Source organism: Centroberyx affinis, unplaced genomic scaffold (genome assembly GCF_046629955.1).
Source record: "Centroberyx affinis isolate AG114_WGS23_722 - 3 ecotype Tasmania unplaced genomic scaffold, CSIRO-AGI_Caff_v1 ptg001770l_1, whole genome shotgun sequence".
In the NCBI taxonomy this organism is placed as follows: domain Eukaryota; kingdom Metazoa; phylum Chordata; class Actinopteri; order Beryciformes; family Berycidae; genus Centroberyx; species Centroberyx affinis.
Genome location: NW_027280165.1, coordinates 239,810 through 262,720, shown reverse-complemented (window position 1 = coordinate 262,720; position 22,911 = coordinate 239,810). Strand labels below are relative to the sequence as shown.

The 22,911-nt window shown below is 42.0% G+C and overlaps 1 protein-coding gene across 1 annotated transcript; it reads left to right on the top strand.

Moving 5' to 3' along the window:
• Positions 1 to 665: 665 nt before the first annotated feature.
• On the top strand, positions 666 to 17,196 carry cd44b (CD44 molecule (IN blood group) b). Its single transcript, XM_071529144.1, has 8 exons — positions 666 to 1,075; positions 11,076 to 11,241; positions 11,987 to 12,126; positions 12,267 to 12,332; positions 13,869 to 14,384; positions 16,106 to 16,180; positions 16,377 to 16,455; positions 16,622 to 17,196. Exons 1-8 carry the CDS (start codon positions 1,009 to 1,011, stop codon positions 16,833 to 16,835), a joined length of 1,323 nt encoding a protein of 440 aa, XP_071385245.1. The 5' UTR covers positions 666 to 1,008; the 3' UTR covers positions 16,836 to 17,196.
• Positions 17,197 to 22,911: the final 5,715 nt, after the last annotated feature.

The following is a 22,911-nucleotide window of genomic DNA, read 5'->3' as shown; positions in this document are numbered from 1 at the left end:
AATATACAGTATGCTGACCATCAGGGCAATGAGAAAATCAAAGCAGGTGCAAAACAGAAGTGAAACACAGAGAACTGATCACAGCATTTCACATCTTACGAACAATGTCTCGGATTTTGGGGTAGAACCTTGAAGACAAAGTGTGTTTCTGTGAAATGGAAGTGACCTCTTTCAATTGGTGGCATAGTATCACACTGAGACATACAGCGAAAGAGAAAGAGAGAGAGCGAGGGAGAGAGCGAGAGAGCGGAGACAAGAACATCAGATGAATTGAAAATGGAGTGAGGACTGAACAAAAGACCAGATGCGCTCTCAGAAACTGTTGCTGTCAAGAACATAAAAAGAGTAAGACAGGAGGAGAGAAAGAGAGAGAGAGAGAGAGAGAGAGGAGGGGAGGGAAGGGGCGAGACAAGGATAGTCAGCCAGACAGAGGGAAAGATCACCTTCTTATCCATTACATTACAAACTGTGGAGGCAGTCAGACAGGAAGAGAGAGAGAGAGAGAGAGAGAGGGAGAGAGAGAGTAGAGGGAAAGAGAGAGAGGCTGCGTGAGGTGGGGTGGGAGGGAAGGTGGGAGGGGGCAAGTGTGGGAGCGGCAGAAGGGTGTGTGCTCACATGAACCACCCTCTTCCCTCTCTGCTTGTGTGCCACTAGCCTCTGTGTCTTTCTACAGGCAGAGAATAGAAAAGTTGGGCAAAGTCTGTGTCTGCTCCAATAGCTACCAGACACTCACAGCAACTCCCTTCAGAGTGCCAGGCTCCTTCTGTTTTTGTTTTTTTTATTATTATTATTGCTATCTCACTCACCCACTCTCTCTCTTTCACACACACACACACACACACACGCGCGCACACACACGCACACACACACACACACACACACACACACACACACAGAGAGAGAGAGCACCCGTCACTCCTGGCAGGGAGAAGACAGGACCACAGGAGAGCCGTTACACACCTCCTCTCCCAGCTACTCACCCAGCCATCGACAGACGCTTTGCCCAGGATGTGGACTCTGCTCTTGGGGGTCACCTTTGGATTACTGGCCTCCTCCAGGTCGGAACAACCTCAAGGTGAGGGGACTGCGCCTTTGCCCGGCGGACAGCTCTTTGTTTGGGGATTTTGTTCTTTATTCTGTCTGGTCTCAGGCTGGCAACACTCCTTTGTTGCCAGATTTTATGACCCGACAGTATTGGGTTTTTTTGGTTTTTTTTCCTTTCCCCCTCGGACCTTAGAGTTGAGCCTTGTTGAGAATTTGAGAGAGCGTGTGTGGGTTCGTGTAAAGAGGAGACAGTGAGAGAGGCTGTGCTCTGCTGCTGCTTGTAGAATGGATGAGTGGATGCCGGCAAGACAGCGTGCGCTACACCAGCACAGACAGGCTTACGTCTGGCAGTCTGAGACTCCTGATAGACACAAAGGAGACAGGCGCTCAGGCTCACTCTGCCTCTCGCACACATGCACACACTGGGAAGTGAACCTTATTTATCAGGGTTTTGGATGATCAGTGTAGCTTTCAGAAACCGTCCTTCATCTCTTCAGTTAGAGGGAGAAATAGAGAGACTGTGCTTTTTTTTTTTTTTTTGCCATGCAGCTACAGCTGGAATCTATGTCGCCACGCTTAATGCTTTATTGTCTAACACAAAGGATATCCATCAATCGCTCTACCTTTTCCTCCTCATTGTCTGCCTGTTTCTCTTTGTCTCCTTCTCCCTTGTGCCTCCTGTGTAAGATTTTGATTGGATATGTTGCTCGGAGCGGTATATCTCTGTGGAGGAGAAGTTGGTGCTGAATCAAACAGGTCTGGGTTAGTCTGGCTTGTTCCCTTAGGGGTTTTGGAGGAGGGGTGGGGAATGGAGGGGTGGGGTGGGGGGGCAGTTAACAATGACTCCCTCTGGCACTGTGCCAAGGAACAATCAGCATCGAGCTATAAATTTGACCAGTATTTAAAGGCGAATATGAGGCTAGCTAGGCGGCTCGTATAGGAACTGTATGTGTGTATGTGTGAAGAGGGGGTGTATCCACTTTCCCCCAGTGCTTCAACACGTGTTTGCCCCCTGATTTAACCTCAGGGCTCACAGTGTAGTGGCAAGTTGTGAGTTTTTGCGCGTGCGTGTGTGTGTGTGTGTGTGTGTGTGTATGTCATGTGTCTGTAATTGGATGTCTGGCGAGCAGAGTCCTGGGGTGGTTACTGCTCGTCCCGGTCCGGACGTTGTCTTTGAACCTTAAATCTGTGGCTGTGTTTCGCCTAAAGCACATCATTAAGAGCAGGACTCATGGACTTGTGGCCAGATCCAGACTTCCACAAAAACCGCGATGAGATTTACAGAGGGTTTTTTACTGTGCCTCCTATATGGCCATGGATGTATGGCTCTGTAAACTGTCCACATTGGGAAGTAATGGATTGTATGTAATGGAGAAACTGTGATGTGACTACCAAAAATGGCAACTGTTATCTTTTACAGTAACTGAAAAAGCCCTGGAACAATCAAATGAGATTGTAATTAATTCCATCCATTTAAATTCACATTATGACTTCTGCAGGCAATGTAATAAAACTGTGAGAAATCATATTATTTTGTTCATGCCGACTGATTGTAATTTTAAGAAAGTGATCAGCACTTTGTGGAAGAGCACAGTTTGAAAGTAATCTTCCCAGTCCTGACAGTAAAAGTGTGAAGACCTTTCAAATCTGACCTAAACCATGTGAAATTCTTATCTCTTTCAACCTGTAAAGCAAATCAACTGAGAAGATCTGTTGATCAGAACGGAAAAACGAGGGTGGAATATAAGGGTATTCCAGCACATTCATAAAAAAAACACTCAATAACTTCATACTATCAGTCTGTAAGTGGTCTTTGTCTTGCTTTTGGGGTTTCCCATCATTGATACACCTGTAGCAGATCATCCACTTTAGACAAGAGCAGATTGACCACAGTCCTGACTCTCTCTCTCTCTCTCTCACACACACACACACACACACACACACACACACACACACATACACCGACATGAACCCTGGACTTCTTGCAAATGTGGCCGTATTTGCCTCCTTGGCGTAACGACCCCTCCCGCACCTGGCCGTGTCACGTTTCAAGGTGAGGGGCGGTGAGGGGCCCTGCGGTCCGGGACCTGGGCATGACAAAGAGGGCTTGTGCCTGTACGGGCTGCGAGTCCCATCTCCGGCCACCTGAGACTCTCAGACACGTGTTCACCTCCTCTCACCGCTGTACCCTCCTCTCCAAACCAACCGCCCCGCAGCCTCATGGTCCTGCACCACCATATTGTAAGAATTCCTCTCCTCCTCTCTTCTCGTTTTCCCCCCTACTTTACCCGCTACCTCGGGGCTTTTCGGGCACCCTCTCCCTCGGACGCTGATCTGCATTTAAACAGGTCTTAAATGGAGGAGGGGTGCTCATATTTCAGGGCTACTCTATCTCCGCGTGCGCTGTTAAACCTATTAATTACGTTTTAAAGGCTTTTTGCGAGTCTCAGGCTCCCGAGCTGCTACCCTGGTCTCCCGCCCCCCCCCTGCCTGCTTTTCCTCCTCATATACACTAAAGTCTTTGTGGCCCTGGGAAAGCTGCTCCAAAAGAGCTCTGTAATGTATACAGATCCTCCTGCATAAGGCAAACTCAGTGATCTCCACACTCACCACATCCTCAGCCATAACACAAGGCTACATCTAGATTTTCATTTCGAGCTCCAACGTAATGAGATGTGTGTGCTGAGAAACAAGTCATTATTTGATAGATTGTAGTAGCAATGGTACTAGGATTCTATAGAATCACATATGCAATAAAACCAATATGTAGAAGAAAACAAAAATAGATATAGTTAGATATTCATAGCGAAGCAGAAAACCTCCAGAGACCAAGACTGTAAGCACTTAAACTGGCTTCACCAATATATACCTATTCTTCTGGCTCAATGGTCAATAATAGCCAGTGTTCGGTGACCTGAAGGCTCTAACACAGAGTTTATCTATAAAACATAGCACATATCACATGTATTGATGGCCAATGGTCATTTAAAAGTAAAAATGTATTCTAAACCTGACAGCCAATGCAAGGACCTGTCTCAAAGTGTATATTTTCCACTAAGGTCTCCCTTTTCTACTCCCCAAAGATGATAGTTTGAAAAGAGTGCTGGAGGTCAAGCTGTCTTTCTTATCATGGTTCATCTGTAAAGGGTCTGGCTTCACCCACTGAAACCTCCTTTCAATTTAGATGAGAGATTTAATAGCTAACATTCACTGAGAGCCTGGACGTAACAGAAATGTACCGATCCTGACAGAGTCTGAAAGAGACCGAGGCTGCTTTTAAAAGAGTGTAATAAATGGATAGATGGAGGTAGAGGGGAAGAGAGCAAGGAAAAAAAAGAGATGTTAGAGCGGAAATCAGATAGAGAGATTCCTTCAGGTGACCTTCAGGTGATTTTGCGAGTGTGTGTGTGCGCTGGAGCTCATGTTTCACCTGTCCCACTGGCCTGTGCACCTTTGTTGTGACCAGCGAAGGGCGAGACATGAGCATGCCTGCTGACCAAGCAACTTCTATGGAGGAAAAGTGAGATAACACGGGATACTGGATCGTTGTGGGACCGGTGGTAACATGGTCTCCAGCTTCTAATGCAAACCAGCTGGTGAACCGTGGATAAAAGGATGTTACCGTCAGAGCACAGGGACATATATAGTAGATTTTCTGTTCTAGCATGGGGATTTTTTTGTGGTTATAATGTTTCTGGGAAAGGTTCAGTGAGAACATTTTCTACGTATGCGCTTCTGTCTGTTCAGAAAGAGAAGAAGTAGATAAGAAATAAGCCAAGAGAAAGAGATTGTTGAGTGTGATCCTTTTCATCAAGATATTGGGGATACTGGCTCTGCACAGGTTGTTACTTCAGCAATTGTTAGGTCAATGTCATGGTGTGTGTGTGTGTGTGTGTCTGTCTCTGTGTATCTTTGTGTGTGTGTGTGTGTGTGTGTGTGCGCACCTGCATGCGGGGGGTAATTTGTTCTTTATAGCTGGCATAGAAAAAAAACAAATAAAGAGCAGCAAGAGAGTACAAGAGGGAAAGGGAATGAGAAAGGGAGTGAGAGAAAGAGAGTAAAGAGGCAGGCCTGTCTGTTACTACTAGAGCAGCTGGAGGTTTTGGCAGGACGCTGTGTTAAAGCCCCCTTTCTCTCGGGCTCTGTACATCCAGACCCTCCAGTCTCCTAGGTTCTTTCAACTCCATTAGGTGACAATAGGGCCTTTGGTAGAGTCACTGCCTTGGCATAGCAGGCTTCGGGACTTTATAAAGACACCCATGACCGTTCCCTCTGCATACTAATGGCAACACCTCTGATTCATGCACTCTATCTCTTTTCAGCTTGCCAACAGGCTGTGTTCCCTTTGATGCAGGGTTTGCAAGGCCAAGAGTGTTTTCTTTTTTACTTTTCGGGGCACACTGACATGTGGCAGCATGTGTCTGAGTGTCTGTCAGATGTGTGTGTGTGTGTGTGTGTGAGAGAGAGAGAGAGGGAGAGAGAGAGAGAGAGAGAGAGAGGGAGGGAGAGAGAGAGAGAGAGAGAGAGAGAGAGAGAGAGAGAGTGAAAATGAAACAGTGGTGCCTAACGGAACAACTAGAGTATTGGCACCCACCCTTGTTGCCCAACTGTCACTAACAGCAGAAACCTGAACTTCATGCTGTTGCCAGTTCTCTGTTTACACATAACAGTCAGTGGAAAAACCAGGGGCTTTTTCTGTTGTCTAATCTCTCAGTAGCCTGATTTCTACACTCTAATGTGCATTAACATTTTCCACAAATTGATATGTCAGCAGGCCCGGATTAACACAGTGTGGTTCCCTAGGGTGACCTCACTTGAAGTGCCCCCCTCCTTCCACTTTACATGCAAAAAAGTGAAATTTACTATGGCAATAAAGATCATAAATTTACATTAACTTAAACTATACAGGCTCAACACACATACTACAGACAAATATAAGACAATGTACTAACCAACAAATTACTTTACACCATAGATTGACTACACATGCCATTTTAGGCTTTACACACAGAGCTATACTGTATCAAATTTAAATGCAACTCACATCAAAGACATCATGTTAAAAATCATTTAACATTATTTATGTTTCCAACATAAATTTTCAAAGGCCTGAATGAAGACTAAATGCCAAACCATTACAGAGCATGACTAAAAAAATCATAAAACAAAAAAAAAATCATTACAGACATCTAATGCAACTTCAGCACCACAGACAAGGCCCCACACACCACCAAATAAAGCAAGCTCAATGACTGTAGCAAGCAGTCACTTCAGGTGAGCTGATGTGACAGTGGGAACTGAAGAAGGTGTAAGGAGCAGCACATTCAGGGATGGACTGGGACGTTAAAGCCACCAAAACTTGTATAACAACCGGTACTGCTCCGTATTTATTTTTCCAGAACCGGAACGCGCATTCCGTCGTCAGATTCACTCCCGGATTGCCGTTCCAGTGCGTTCTGGCCCCATGACACCCTCTCACTCTGTTTATAGAGTAGATAGAGCGGCCCACCGGGAAGTCTCCCAGTAGTCCCGATGGCCAGTCCATCCCTGAGTGTATTGCAATGCGTAGGCTATTAGAAATTATGGTTGCTATCACAAACCGCGCATCCAGTTCAAAGAGAAGACCTTTCCATAAGCATTAACTCGACCAGTTCGTTCTTCACTCTTTTAAGTTGTGAAAAAGATCTCTCACCCTTACAGTTAGTAACAGGCAGGTTAAGAAAATCCTGACTGCGGCGAACACACTTGGGAAAGTAGTTTTCAGCCTACTTTTTCACAGCGGCTCTTTCAGTGAACGGGTTTTCTCTTCCCGCACAAAATGCTTGAACTGGACAAATTCAAATGTGATGGGGAGGCGGGGAGGGGGGGCACCTAGACCTACACACCAACCACGATTCTTTCTCTTTATATTCTTTTTTCGTATCAAAGGTTAATTTTGGCCGTGTATGCATTCCTGCCAGAGAGTAATATATAAAGAAAACATGACAAAACCTTTAAAGGTATAATTGTGTATAAAGACAAATTGGCTGGTGCCCCCGGGCACTTGCCCGATGCCATATATGGATAATCCAGCCCAGTATGTCAGCCTTCCCCAAACCAACTGAAGAGGCCAGGAACTGCTTCTTTTGAGTTCCCACTAAAGGCAAAAAAGACCATAAAATTTCATAATTTCATAAAACAGCTTGTTCGGCATGAGGTAAATAAGACTTTTGGACCCACAGTGCAATTGTTTGGCTACAAAATACTATTATTGTTTGGCTACAGAACATTATTAAGAAACATTATGCTGCATGAGCTGTTTAGAGTAATTTATGGCCTTTTTTGAAATCTAAAGAACCAGTTCCCAGCCACTTCAGTTGTTTTGGAAAAGGCTGACATGGAGCTGCTCTAGCCAACTTGCTGTGTGATTTGTGGACATACAAACTTCACCGGTGTTTCAGCTGACATGAGGGTAATAATGAGTGAATTTTCATTTTCTGGTGAACTATTCCTGTACATGTGTGGGTTGGGTGTGGCAAAAGTTCCAGCATGTCTATTCTTGATAACCATCTGAAGTAGGGATAACTGCAACATACTCTTAAATTTATGTATTGTCTTTAATTTACTTACATACTGTATATTGTGCTGCAATACCCAGTATACATGCTCATAGCCCAAAACTCAGATTTTGTTGATGTTTTTGGACAGTTGGTTGCTAATGGCAGACTTCCTCTTTGAAGTATTTGTCAGTTATCACATGTGAGTTGAGTGATCTGAGGGAAGTATAAAAGTCCTATAAAGTACAGTCACTGCTGGCTGTGATTGTGCTGTGTTTTTTGGTGTTCCAGGAGACCAGTGAGTCTATCTGGGTCTCCAGGTAGTGGATGTGAACTGTATTAATTTGGACTGGTAGTAATGATTCCATTCTACAAGAACTATCAGTTGTCTAACTGGATTTTCCTAAACCTTTTTGTTGTTACAGCGATATATCATGTCATTATGTGTTCTGGTGATTTTCAAAGATACTGTATGTGTCTGTACATTGCTCAGAGTATCTACTAGATATACAACTAGGGATCTGATTTGATTTAAAGAGTGCTAATTATATTTGGAGCCATGGAAGATAGAAGAAACACAACTGAGTAGACAGCTCGGCTCTCAAGATGCTATACTGTACATGTTGGGTGTGGTCCCATACAAGTCTGGTGTTGCAAAAAGAGTCACACTGTTTTAGGTATATTTCACAACCCGTGCATCCGTCACCATGGTAACTCTATTTAAACAAGCACCAAATAGATAGACCAGATAAGGTTGCGTTTCCTCTGTGCATGAACTCTTCAGATTTCAAGAAATCTGCACATCACATTAGATTTGAACCATGAGGATATGAAGCCTGCAGAAACTCTACAGGGCAATGCAATGAAATTAAAGTCTTGTCGAGTACGGCTCTTGGCACACTGAATGTTGTCACAGACCTAGTTTTCAGCAACTCTCAATTTAGTCAGAACTATCTGTTCAGCAATAGCCATCATCAGATACCTGATCAAATTTCCAGAACGGACAGAGTTCACATGTTGATAGCGCATTTTATGGCTTCTCATGAAGTGTCAGACCACAACGGACAGATGGTACGATTGTATTTTACATAATGGAAGTTTTGAGATAGCTTCAATTAGACTTTCACCGAAATTGTCATGAGGCTGAACTTTTCTCTCTATGTGGGAGGGGGGGAAACCATGGAAAGGTCGCTATGGAGATAAAGTCACTGGTACATGCTCAGTCTCAGAGGAGAGTGTCTGCCCCTAGTTATATCACAAGACTCTTCCCAGGTGGTGTCTGCGCCCGTTGTTTGAGCAAAGGCTCACCTGCTTGAATCAAAAAAACCCTCAGCTTTCTAAGTTCTGAAAAATCTTTCTTGCCTATTCCCCCCTTTTGTCCTCATGGTAATGCTAGTGCGTGTGTGTGTGCCTGTGCATTTGTGTGTCTTTGTCTGGTTTGCCGTGCTGTGTACGTGTGTGATGCAGTCTTGTGTGTGTGCTTTGTGCTGCACATGTGTTTGCGTTCTGCCACCTGTTCATTTGCTATTCCAAATGCTAGACCTAATTTGCATTTTTGTTTTTGTTTCGGTGTGAGGAAGTCATTTCGCTTAAGGTTCTCTTTTGCACAGGTAAACGTAAGTAAATAGGATGAGCATCACCCGTGTGCATTAGTGAAGAGATTTCATTGTACAGTAAACCGTATCAGTGATGTAAACCTGAAACATGTTCAAAATTGACAACATCCTCATATAAATAAATGTCAATTTTTCTACTCTGTGGTCGATTGATGTAACACAGTAGTGATCCAACCTGCACTCAATTCACAAATGTTTTTACATTTGCTGTTCTAATGCGTTTTATGTTCCTAGCAGCAGTGATAGAGGTTTATTTGGAATAAATCATCACAGCACCACCACTGATTTCAAGTGCTCTCTAGGAAGTGTAGTGCAAAAACACAGTCGTAGCTGCTTATTATAAAAGATAGTGCCAAAATATAACAAAAAATGATTCTATCCTGTGGGCTCCTGACATTGATTATTGATGCTCTAATGAAGGCCAACTGGAATGAAAGCTTGTCTTATGAACAAAACTTGCTCTGTTTTGCCTCTCATGCCTTAGCCAACTCAGTTGTTGCAGTAGTAGATAGTAATGATACCATCAATATCTTCCCAGCCATCAAATACCACTGTCATTGAACTTTTGATCATATTTTGTTTGGGTTGATCTCACGTCTCTCTTTGAGATAGAGGTTGGTTGGGTGAGGCTAAACAAAACTATTTTGTTCATGAGATGACAGTGAGGACTTGTTTTCCAGGCATCTGAAACACTCAGTGTGGTGAGTGTGTGGTGAGTGTGTGTGTGTGTGTGTGTGTGTGTAAACCTTTGTCTATCTCTCTTTGTCTCTAAGTGTGATGCATACCTGTGTTTGCACACTTTGGCTGGAACAAAACAGTGTGAAACAAAACCTTGGCGAGGCTTGAGGGCAAAACACTGGAGATGAGTATCCTCCCTGTCTCATGCTAGTCATCGATGACACAGGAGTGCAGCCACAAAATACAATCTGCATCTGTGAATCAAGACTTTATTTATTCATCAGACATTATATGGTGTGAAAGCGTTCTCGTGCATCCACACAGTCTCTCGGGGGGAAATCAGAATGGCAGTTAGAGATATTTTAATTGACTGAATAGCTGTGTTTCCTCTCTCAGGAAAAGAAGAGAGAAACATGCCCAAAATACTGTAGAACCCACACAAATCCTGCAAACAAAACATGAATGAGTCGTAAAGAGCTCTGTTTCGATAGTGAATGAATCCCCAGCTGGCCATTTGTGTCTTACACATGAAGTGGTGCGTGAGTGTGTGTGATTGCTTTGTGTGTCTTGTATATGACGCAAAAATTAAGACCCAATAATAAATACCCATTATGTTATCCATATTGTCTGGATCCTTACTGTATTGTATTATTTTGGAGCCTAAATGTGGGTCTAAAACAGGTGTGTATCTGCAGCTGCTGGTTGCAAATTCTGTTTCTATAGAGATCTTGAGTTTTGAATACATAAATGTCCCAAAAGTCAGTGACAATGAGATTATAATGGCTCCTACAGCTTTATGTTTTATGTTGCTCCAGTTGCTGTTGACTGAACGACTACCTGATGGTTTTACATGTATTTTAAAGACCCTCCTTTGAGATAACCTTCAGTTCTTTTGAGAAATTTGTTCTAAAACTGACTGGAATCATTTCCCACCTGAACCGAAAATAGTATATTCCCTACTGAGTTGATAAGTAACTACATTTCTAAAGTGTAAATTCACAGATTTATTGAAAGTTTGCTGAACTACAGGAGGGGCTTGCCACACTGTTGTTGACTGAATTATTTGGAATTCAAATTCTGTTTACTTTTCAAGTGCTAGAAGACATAAGCAATGTCTCAAACATCTTTAACCCTACTGCTATCATTTCAAATGAGGATGACACCTGTAAGACACTGAACCCATCTTCTCTCTACCTGCCAGTGAGCTCCCGGAGCTGCAGCTTTGCGAGGGTGTTTCAGATTGATGGAGCGAATCGCTACTCCCTGACCTTTGATGCGGCCCAGAAGCTGTGTGAGCATCTGGGGACCACGCTGGCGAGTTCAGAGCAAGTGAGGGAGGCCTATGATAAAATGATGGAAACCTGCAGGTGAAATCATGAGCCTTTGTTGAATTCACATGTTATTCCTATGTCATAAGAGTGTTAATATTATTATGTTTACTGTTAATTGTTGTGAACAGGACTTTCTTTTAAAACCAGAGACACAGTGAGATTAACAGCCTGGGACTGCTCCTCAGACAGCAAAGGGAAAATGACTTGGTAGACTTGGTAGTGTTTTTGCAGCTTTATTTCAAAGTAGTTGAAACTTTTCCGTACCAGAAACTCACAAGAGCGTACCCCTCACTTTTTTCTATATTTTATCTTTTTTCATGTGACATCACAGATGTTGGGGTCCTGGTCATTTCTAATAGATGACAGGGTCATGATCATCAATTCAAAGTCAACCTGGGGTATATTGAAATCATAGTTGAATCCTAAAAGTCATTAGTATTCTCATTTAAAGTTCAACTTGAAATTCCTGTGGTCACCATCATGGCACTGGATCAAGAAGTGTAAAATCAGGAAGAGGAAGCAGGTCTTCAGATTAGATAAGGTGTAATACTCCACATCTTTGTCATATGATAGTGATCGTGTAAACTAAATATTTAGATAAAGGAAGCAGCCATGTGCTACTCTGCTGTGTTTCTCTCTTCTTTTGTCAGCTATGTGCTAGTGATTTATTATGAATGTTTTCTTTTTCTTTTTTTATAGTGTAACTGTGATAAATGATCTAGTTCACTGCAAATGCTGTTAAAATGTGGCTCCTACTAATGATATTGTTGTGTCCATTTAGGAATGGCTGGACAAGCAACCAGAGCATTGCCATTCTCAGACATACGAATCATGAAAACTGTGCACAGAACATGACCGGGTTCTTTATAAATGAAATGGCTGCTGAAGAACTCAGTGATGCCTTCTGTTACGATGAACAAGGTGACTACATCTACCTGGTCTATACTTGTATTATTGTGACAGTTGTCGTCAAAGCGTCTGGAATCTGCCTCAGAAATGTGGAAGTTGTCACATCCTTGTCCATTTTGACCACTTCTGCTTCCCATTCCCCCATGTACCAGCTGGACCTGAGAAGAACTGTGATCACGCCTTCAGAAGAAATGCAGACCTTCCCGCAGATGCACCAGGTTAGTGCAGAATGTCCATTTATACTCATAGTCTTTTTATTCCCATTTGTCACTATCTTCAGTGTTAAAACACTAACGTCATTTGAAAACCAGGGATACAACATGAGAGATTGACTGCTGTGCCATCTGCTACTGTTCCTCTGATGAAACCTACTGTATTTCCTCTGACATTTACGGTTGATTACAGCATGTCTTTCGCAACTCAAAGGCATGCTGAGTCTACAGGTTCTGAAACTGAACTGGTGACTTCTAAGTCTGTGATGGATAAGAGAGGAAACTAGCCCGACAGACCGTAATTCAAGCTCCTATGTTAGGGTGCACATATCCTCTGTGGAATTGTTTAACAGGACACAGTTTCAAGCAGACACAACAAAATGAGGACCTCTTAGACCACACCTTGGTCTGTTTACCTGGTTTGGAGTGATGTCATCCCTATATAGTCGATCCTACCCACTCCTCAGCTCCCAGCTATGTTATCTGAGGAAGACACGGTTAACCAGAATCTTCTGTGCAGAACGAGACTCCCGGATGAAATTACTTTTCACTACTGCCTTTAGTGCTGATAAGGGATCAGATTCCCCACCCTTAGGTTACCCTTTTCCATTTGTGTGGAAACTGCACAACTCCACTTGAATAAGTGGTCTTATTTCAGTGTATTATCCTATGGAAAATTATTATAGTTACCCAATATCATGCTGAAAAACTTGATACATAATGGGTGTAAGACATTGGAAGCACAAACACATAAGCTGTAGTAAAACAAATCAAAAAAGCAATTGTAAAGTGAAGTGTTACCAGCTTCGCTCTTCTCAGAGGAGCAGGCTCCATTTGGATCATGCGCTCATAACAAGAAAATGTCAGTCATCAACTAGCAAGAAGCTTGACATAATGGGAGGTGTGATAATGTCAAGACAAGGATTGAATGACCTATCAGTGGGAACCAGGCAGGATATGACTCATTTTGTAGTGTAGTTTATATACTTTATGCACCATTTTCATGTCTTTTAATGCTTCTCTCTGATAGCACTGTCCCACAATTTGACATATTTACAACATACTACTCAACACCGTATGAACGGTTTCTCAGTGCATGTAAATAGTGTTTTCAACTGTACTGAGAACAGTATCAATGGAAAGTAAAGAATGCTTTGACAAAAACAATGTTTGTGTGAATGCAAAATGGATTTTTAAAGTAACAACAATGCTTGTATGATGTGATTATTTAAAAAAAAAATGTATCAAAAAATCCTGTTTGAATCCCATAAAACAAGGTGAATGGGCGTATGCTGAAGTAATTTCACAGCACCATGAAATTAAACAGGTATTGCCACAACGGTAAGCAATGGCTGATGTCATCATTATATAACACACGTCAAGAGATAGGCGTGAGAATGCTCTTCTTCACCCATATCCAGAGAAATGAGACACTGTCAGGTAGATACAAACAAGAGCTATTAATCTCTCCAATCTGTCATCCAATGTGTAGCTTCCCTGTGGCTCAAAGCTGTTCTGCTCTCTCATCAACTGACCCTACAGCAGAGCCTGAGACAGTGGAGGACCTTGCGGAAAAGCCAGATGACCCGACAGATGTCCTGACAGAGGCCCCCGCAGCAGCCGACGGCCCCGCAGAGCCCTCTCACACCACAGAGGCCACTCCAAAAGATGGGTCTGACGATGAGGCCGGCGGCCCGCTGGACCCCACGGTTGCCCCCGCGGAAAAAGCAGCAGCCACAGAGGCCGAGGCTCACGGGGAGGTGATGGAGATGAAGCCGTCAGCCACGCCCGTGTCCACAGAACCAGAGGAGACGGCGGCCGCATCCGGCAGCGAGGCGAGTCCTGAAGACGGGCGGGTCGAAGGGAGTGAGGCCGGGGGTGCGGGGTCCACCGCCACCCCCGGAGTGCTGGTGACGGAGCTGGGGGAGCCCGTTGGGTCTGGGATGTCGCCACCCGTCTTCGAGGCAGGGAGAGACGCTATGACGACCCCTGCTGAGCCCTCCAGCGAGGAGGAGATGGGGACGACGGAACCGGAAAGCAATGATGCTGCAGCAAAGGGTAAGGACAAACACGATTTGCCATCTACAGGTTGAATGCACAAACAAACCAATAACAACATAAAACACCACAACAAATCAAAACATGACTAAAATTGTGTAAGTGTATAATGTATATCCGCATGTGTGTATCCATGAAAAACTGGATAGGATGGCAGTATCGATCATGAAGACCACTTCTAGTCTAAACATAGCATCTGAGGTTTTTAAAAGGCCATGAAAAGTATTTGTTTTTAACATTTTGCTCTTTATACTGGTGCTTCTGGGTCACAAAGGGCCAGTGTCCAACCATTAGGTAGTTCCGTTTCTATAGTGTGTGTGTGTGTGTGTGTGTGTGTGTGTGTGTGTGTGTGTGTGTTGAAAAATTTGTTTTAACTAACAAACTTTATTGTAACCTAACCCCACCCATCCTCCCATTCTCTTTGAGTTTGGTCTTCCTAAATCTTCCTAAAATGGTGGTTGATTATGGCTTACAAGCAACACATATGTAAACTTCATGTCAATTTTAACCTCCTCTATTAAAGTTATTAGATACGAATAAAGCCAAACATCTGTAGCAAGTCTAACCATCGCTAAGGCTCTTTCTCCCTCTCTGTTCCCCTGACAATTCATAACTCAGAGGAGAGGGATTTATTCTGTCATATGGCTTAATCTGTAATTAAATGTCAATATGCATCATGCTCCTTAGCTTGACTGTTTAGACACATGCTGTAATAGCCTCCTAGAACAGTCATTTCTGACACTCTGCTTTAGACACCTTGTGAAGGAATTGCACAAATTAGAGTGGCACTTTTTCTCCCCACAATTATGCAAAATCGCCTAGTCAAGGTATAAAACCAGTTGAGTTTTAGACCACAGGGAAGGATTGTTAAAAACACAGCACAGCCTGCCATTCACATGCAACAGGTTTTGGGAAGCCTCCTCAAAAAACTTTAAGAACACAGCACGCCCCCTTGTGTTAGGTTGAGCTGTGGAACAGATTTTAAAAACAGGCTTTGTTGCTGCTTGTTTCTGAACCCAACATGCTGACAATTTAGAGTTTCTCTGTGCATGCAGACTACATGGTAGAAGCACAACAGGACCTCACATATAGTGCAGAACAGTCAGTTACAGTCAGTTCTGTTGTGTGATAGAGGAAGATTTATTACCCACTGAGCAGGGTGGATAATATGCTGCAGCTTGTCTCACTACTCTATAGAGTGGTATATCATATAATATTCATTTTACTGTATAGGTGAATGCTAATCAAATCCATTAATCAACTTACTTTGATTTTCAGACTAAATAAGGGTGCTACTAATTATTTTATATAACATGTTCAGGGACGCAATATCAATGTTTTTATTAGATTTGTTGTTTTTTGTAAAGGGAAATCTTCTCTTTATGAGAAGATTGCTGAAGACTGCTTCCACTTGCATGTGATGACATGGAAGAATAGGGAGACAGGTGCCACACTGCCTTAGGTCTCACTAACAGATGAAAATACAAAAAAGATGAAAGAAATAGATAGTGAAAAAGAAAATAAAGCCTTCACAATACAGCCAAAAACCTACGCATGAGTATGTCATGTGGTTTTAAGTTGAATCTATGCTCGTTTTGGTGACCTTGGGGTAGCTCTGAATTGTGTGGTCAATAGTAGTCGTTGTCAGTAATTGCCTGTATGTGAGATGTCAGGGTTGATGATTGAACACTCTGTCTTTTTGTGTTCACCTGCTGCTCCAGAGCAGCCTGCTGGCAAGGGGAGGAGGGGTCCTGGAGAGCCTACGTCTCCTGAACGGGAGAGCGGCGGTTCATCAAGTGAGCAAACCTATTATTTCTCTCTAACACCCTGAAGTTCATAACGATCGCAGTGAAATACGATCATGTGGCGAAAAATGCACAGCACACTTATTATTGCAATTCATGATTTTGACAATTTCTATCCGCCCTTTATCATTTCCTACTGACTTATCTTAAGTCATGTTGATTCATTGCTTGTTATTTCTCTCTGCAGGCTGGTGGATAATCATTGGAGTGGTTGTGGCAGTTGCTGCTATTCTTCTTGTGTGTGCAGCTGTCGCCAAACGAAACAGGTACTGTATTGTCATTATTCTTATCTTATTCTGATAGTGCTGTCATGTGATGTTATTTGAACAGCGGTCTTCCAACATTCAAACCCCTTACACCAATCTCCCCATCATAGGTAATGCGACCAGCAAACTGAACATGTGTGAATGTCTCTCTCTCTCTCTGTTGCAGCTGGTGCGGCAAACAGCAGACCCTGATGATCGCGAACAAGGACGGCGGCGAGGGGAACGGCGCGGCCTCGTCGGTGGCCAGCTCCCGCGCCCAGGAGAGGGAGCAGGAGATGGTGACCCTCATGAACAAGGAGAAGATCCAGGAGAACGGCAACACGGAGGAGTTCACCGTCATCACACTAGAGGAGTCGCCAGATAAAGAGCAACTGGCGTGAGAGAGGAGTGTAGAAGGGGGGCGAGGGGAAGGCAGAGGAGGAGAGGATACGAGAGAGAGAGAGAGAGAGAGAGAGAGAGAGAGAGAGTGAGGAATCGGTTTGTTTGAGAGAGCGGATGGGTCGGGGTTGGGGTTCCAAACACCTGGGGGGGGGGGGTTTAAAGAGAGGGCTAATGTGTGTGTATGTGTGTTTCAAACCAACGTGTGCAGGATTTTGTTGTGTATATAGTCTTGTATGCCGGGTTAGTTGGGCTTGATTGGCCCTTAAGAGTGTGTGGCAGGGTGTGTGAATGTGTCATGTGTCCCTGTGTATGTTTGTGTGTATGCTTTGATGAAGAAGGGGCTGGATGAAGGCATGGGTTCTAAAGGGAGGGGGGGAGATGGGTAGGGCAGGGAGGGGGGAGATGGGTGGGGCGGGGCGGGGTGGGGCAGGGTGCTGTGAGTCAGAGGGGTCCAAGTGGTGAAGAACATATCGATTGCAATTGATTTGAGTTTTGAGAATTTGTGGAACCCCAAAATATAGGTCTCAGCCTAAAAGATTGAATAAATGGGCAGGAAACAGTCTCAGAATCAAACAATAATAAGTTGGATGAATTTTCATGGGTTATTTTATTTCAGATGGAAAAAAAAAAAAACGTTGAATAACCCAACCCCTTGGTGTTTTCCATGTTTTCCTGTGCTTTTTGTTTGTTTTGTTTGCTTACTGTTGTAACCTTGTGAATATTTCTGACATTGCCTGTGGACTGAAGTTTGGTTTTCCATTTTCAAGAAAACTCGAGATGTCACTACCTTAATTTATGCAGCTTTGATTCCCGTTTTTCTTGGTCTCTGTATATAAAGTATATGTTTGGAAAATGCCTTAGCAATAGCTGTCCATCCGGTTTTTGGGGGGTTTTTTTTGGGGGGGAGGATGCATTTGTATCCCCTTTGAATAAAAGAATGTGTCATATTTGAGAGTTATTTAATTAGATACAGCACCTGTAAGGTAAACAATTGTGAATGGATCTTGCAATAATCAAAGTGGAGTGGACATTGTATGAATCAACTTGATGTATAGCAACCATGATTGTGCAATTTAAGCACCATTATATGAAGTGAATTAACGGTTTAATGGTTTGTCCCATTAGAGTAATATTGAGTTGGGAATATGATGATATTGTTTGTCAAAACATTGTAATGTGGGATGGACAGAGAGTCACCCTGTCAGTCATTATCTCCATGATGTCATCCCGAGGATAAGTAGAATGATTATGGCAATTTATACATACTTTATACACACCAGTTGAGGAAAAAAATAAAAGGGCAACCATTATTGGATCGCATCCAAAGCATATTACGGTCATTATTTGAACGCAACAATTAAGCTCAATCTTGACAAGACAGTGACAGCAATTTACCCTCAACTGCTGATTATAATGGCACATATGGCAACTGGGGCCATTGTGCATTAAACACATAGGTATGTGAAAGGTTCTTTGTAAGAAAGAGGCTGCAACCATTTTCCCCAGAGGGGGCGTGATGAATGTGGCAAGCTGGCTGTGTGCTTGCCCAGGCCTCAGTGTGCCCATCACTCTATACATTCACACATATATAAACAACGCTGCAGCTTTTCTACTGACCTTCTCATTGGTGGAATATATCATACATGTGCCATATCAATATTCCCTGTGTGACAGCTAATTTTTCTGGGTTTTCGGTATAAAGATGAATTATATACAGTGATTTATGTTATTTGCCTTCTACCGTTTTTCCTGCTTTTGCTCTCATATGATTCTTTTTGAGGACAAGTAGCAAATGTATTAGAGTAGGCGAGTGTAATGATGAATTAACAAAAAAATGTCGCTGAAAAGATTTGTAAAGTCATGAATGAAATAAATGTGTATAGAAGAGACGTTGGGAGATTGTGGCGTTCTTTCACTGATTATATGTGAAGACAGAGAGAGGAAGAGAGTGAATAGAGTGAAGAAGGAAGCAAGTGCTTATATTGCGGCTGCACAAAGGGAAGTAAGGTTACCATGGCACCAGGGTCGTGATGCAAGAACATTTTAACACAGGCAACAAAGGGTGAGACAAAGACAGCCATTTTGGAAGATAGAAAAGGCATCTTATCCAATATTAAACAATCAAAATCACAGTTTAGTCAGACTCTCTTCATTCAAAAACATGCACATATAAATAGAATATGTGGTCATTTAGCATGCCTTTACTATTCATCACACTGAATCAATAAATACAGTCCTTAAGCTGCTCTGCCGTAATACTGTCATCACAAATGACTAATGTGTAGCCATGGATTTTGTTCATCTTTTTCACTTTGCACTCATTCCTCATTTTACCATATATTTCTCACTTTTTTTTCTTGTCATGTCAAATCATGACCATGTGACGGAAAAAGGAAATGTAACAAATTCATATATTTGATGTAAATGCTAACAGCCCAGTCTCTTGGTATTTTTTTTATAGATTTCTTAAGGAAGAGTGATTATCTGTTCTACATATCAGTTATTAAAATTTTAGCTTACTTTGCTTTTATGAGGCCAGTAGTTTCGTAAAATGATAAAAACATTTTTGAACATCCATTTTTTTCAACATCTGTTGTTTTCAGCATAACTAAAACAATGCTTGCAAATGCGTCTTTAAAGTTGTTTAACTTTAATATCAACCAAGAAAAAAGTGTTCTAGTTAAGGTGCAGATTTATGCATTTTTTTTCACAAGGATACCTTTAAATATTCTAAACACAAAATGAGCAAAGGTCATGAGAAAAATAATGTTTTCATTTATGTGTATTTTGATTTATGTTAATTTTCATTCTGACAGGATAAAATTAATTTTAGTTTGCTGTTTTATGCTGCATTTGTGCTGCATCTGCATACAGCATTTGCATTTTGTTTAATATTATGTCTTGTTTGCACCCACCTGTGCCACAACTTCTTCACTGTGTCATTTCCCATTTTGATATTACACACTCAGTAAAATTTGATGTTCTTGTACAGATCATATTGGCTTTTGTTCCAAACAGTGGGACACCTCATCCCATAGGAAAGATTTGCTGCTTAACGTCACCTTTTCTTTAGACATATAGTATATCTCAATATTATATTAATTTAGGATTATCTGAATTGTGCCACCCCGCTTCGGAGCAATAAAGAGACAAGAGAACATCATTCATCATTCATTAAAAGAAGTGCTTGAAACAAATAAAAGAAGCATATCTCATTTGTAGATGGCACCCAAAGATTGTTGATAGATTTCTGAGATGTTTCTCTTTAATGACACATTAGAGACTTAAAATAGAACTTAAAATAGAACTAGAATGTGTGCATATTAAGAGGTGAGAAATGAAACCGCTAAGTGAGAAGCATGATATCAGTCCAGAGATATCAGTGAGAGAGTCCAAGGCTCGCTTCTCAGGGGTTTCACAAGTATGAGAAATGTTAAAAATCTCATGCTAATTTTAAATAAAACTCATCTATGCTTAGGAGAAGTAAATGAGAGGAAGAGGAGATCTTATTTATGGATCAGGATTTTTTAGTCTGGAGTCTAGACACGGTGCATCTAGATCCCCAGAACTCGTGGCCCAAACACTACGTTTGTCAATTTTTCACAAGCCTGACAAAAGCAAAGGTCTCCTTCTCCTCAGGATGTGTGTCGTCTTTAAAATGGACTTCCTTCATTTTCCTCAGGTGGTCCATGAAGAATTGCTCTGAGACCCATGCTGGTGTATCTTCATGGTCTCCCTCTTTGTCTGCTCCACTACTTTCAGCTTCTCTACACATAACTCTGTTTCATAGAAGAGAAAAAATGCTTGTACAAGAATACTGTCTATCTTGTTTGTTTGAAGTTATCTGTTTTAAGTTAAAAATGCAGCCTGGTTCAATGAATTTATTCATTTTTGGATAATTATTTACTACATTATGTAAATACATGAGGTAGAGAATATATTAAATGGTAGCAGATAACATTCATTGAGTGTGTGTGACTAAAAAAGTAGAGTTTCATGGCTAGATATAATAATTGACACAATCATGAAGCCCAAAAGAACAGACAATATTTAGTTATGAATCAACATTTATTAGTTATCATATTTGTATATGTACACCAAAGGTACAACACTTATTGATATGTATGAACAGATTTTTATGTATACCATAGACCGAGGAAAGAAAAGAATTCATGTATTTTTTTTGCCTTTTTTTTTCTCAATATCGTATCTCCCCCACATAAACTCTCTGCCTTTACATCAAAATTACAACAACAGCTTTACAAAGAGGGAAGGTCTAGAAAAGTAAGATAAGGACAGAAGGTGGTAGGGCAGGAGTGAGATGGGTTATCGGGTCTATTTAGGAGTTTCTTCAAAAAGACAGACACTTCGGTAGAAAACAGGCTTGAAGATATACTGGCTCTTCGCAGAAATACCGTGCCAATCAAGTTCCATTTCATCAGTACCATTAGCTCAGCATGTTTCAGGTGTTTGTGCGTGCATATATTTTCTGTGAATTAAAAAAAAAAACAGGGGACAAAAGTGAATAAAGGCAAGTGGGATTTTGTACGAGCCTCCTGACATATTGATTGAGCGACACATGGACGTTTGGACACAGGCTCTTATTGTGTCAAATATGGGGGAGATGTAGCATGTAGGCGGGTTAACACAGTTAAGACAGAACCTAAAAGCGGTCAGGTGACTGTTTGGTCTAGATATCCATGCCTTGCAGCTTTAACACTTCAAATGCACCAGGTAAAGGAAGATGCCTGAGACTAAAGTGAGTTCTCTCCGTTGGAGCGACAGAACGAAACAGATGAGTCACCTGAGGAATGTTGTTCTATATTGAAACAGGCATCGGCTACTCCAGGCATTTGGGCACATCAGATATCGGTTTGTTCTTTCAGTATGCCGTAAATTCAGCTAATAGGCTGTGCTTGGTTCATCACTCTATCCTACATGCAGGGCAAATTTGACCTTTTCCTGTTTGTCCCCCCCCCCCCCTCTCTTTTCTGCAAACCGTTATATCACAGTAACTTCCACATCACCAAAACAACTCATTATCCGATATTGGCTCCCTTTGTCGAACCAGAAACTTCCCCTTTGCTCTTTCTCTTTCTTCCTTTCTCTCAATGCAAACGATGTTTGCTTTAGGATCACTGTAGTTTCTGGAAAATTCTGCATTGCCACTGAACAGAACAATTATATATTTATTTATGTACAATGAAAATGAATGCACACGGCTTATATCTTCATGGAACAAACATTCAAAACGCTTACATTAGATACAAAAAGATATTTATATATTGATGTGTGACAGGTAAGTGAGACAACTAGTTAACAGCTATTAGAAAATAAAAAAACAAGCAATTTATTACACGATTCCTCTCTATACATTTTTATCTAATCTAACTTTATTTAGGACATAGATGATATTTTTTTCTAGAGGATTACATTAAAAAATGTCACAGCAATGAAACTATATTCCTACGAACCATTTCAACGCCCCCCCCCCCCCTCCCCCACCCCCCCCCAAAAAAAAAGAAAACAAAAAAACAAACAAACAAAAACATCTGTTACCTACAATATATACACAAAGTGCAAGGAGGCACTTCAAATATCATGCTTTTTTAAGATAGTGGTGCAAAAAAATAATCTTTTTTTTTTTATTTTCATGCTTCTAAAACCGTGAGTTTGAACATAATAGTGGTCCAACACTCAATCCCCATTGGTGACACTATAGTCTGCATTGTCTCCTTACTGGAGAGGTTTTTCCTGAAGATCACAAGGTCAAAAGTCAGGCTCAAAGGGGCCTGCTGGGGCGTCAGTGTTACGCTCTGCAGCTCACTGATTACATTTAGCAACGTAGTGACCTTCCAGGTTTAAGAGTGTTTGCGTGCATGCGTGTGTGTGTGTGTGTGTGCATCTATGTGTGGTTGAAAAACAAAATAAAACAAGTGTATATATGTGTGTGTTTATGCGAGTGCATGCTTGTGTCGATGTGTGTGTGCGTGGGTGTAACTTCAGTCCATGCAGTGTGTGTGCAGCAGAACACCAGTAGCGCTGTTAGACGAGCTCAAAAAGCAACGTGGAAAC

Coding starts and splice junctions, on each gene's coding strand:
- cd44b (XM_071529144.1), top strand. CDS start 1,009: ATGTGGACTCTGCTCTTGGGGGTCACCTTTGGATTACTGGCCTCCTCC. Junction 1,076..11,075: donor CAGGTCGGAACAACCTCAAG/GTGAGGGGACTG, acceptor TCTACCTGCCAG/TGAGCTCCCGGAGCTGCAGC. Junction 12,333..13,868: donor CCTTCCCGCAGATGCACCAG/GTTAGTGCAGAA, acceptor CTGACCCTACAG/CAGAGCCTGAGACAGTGGAG.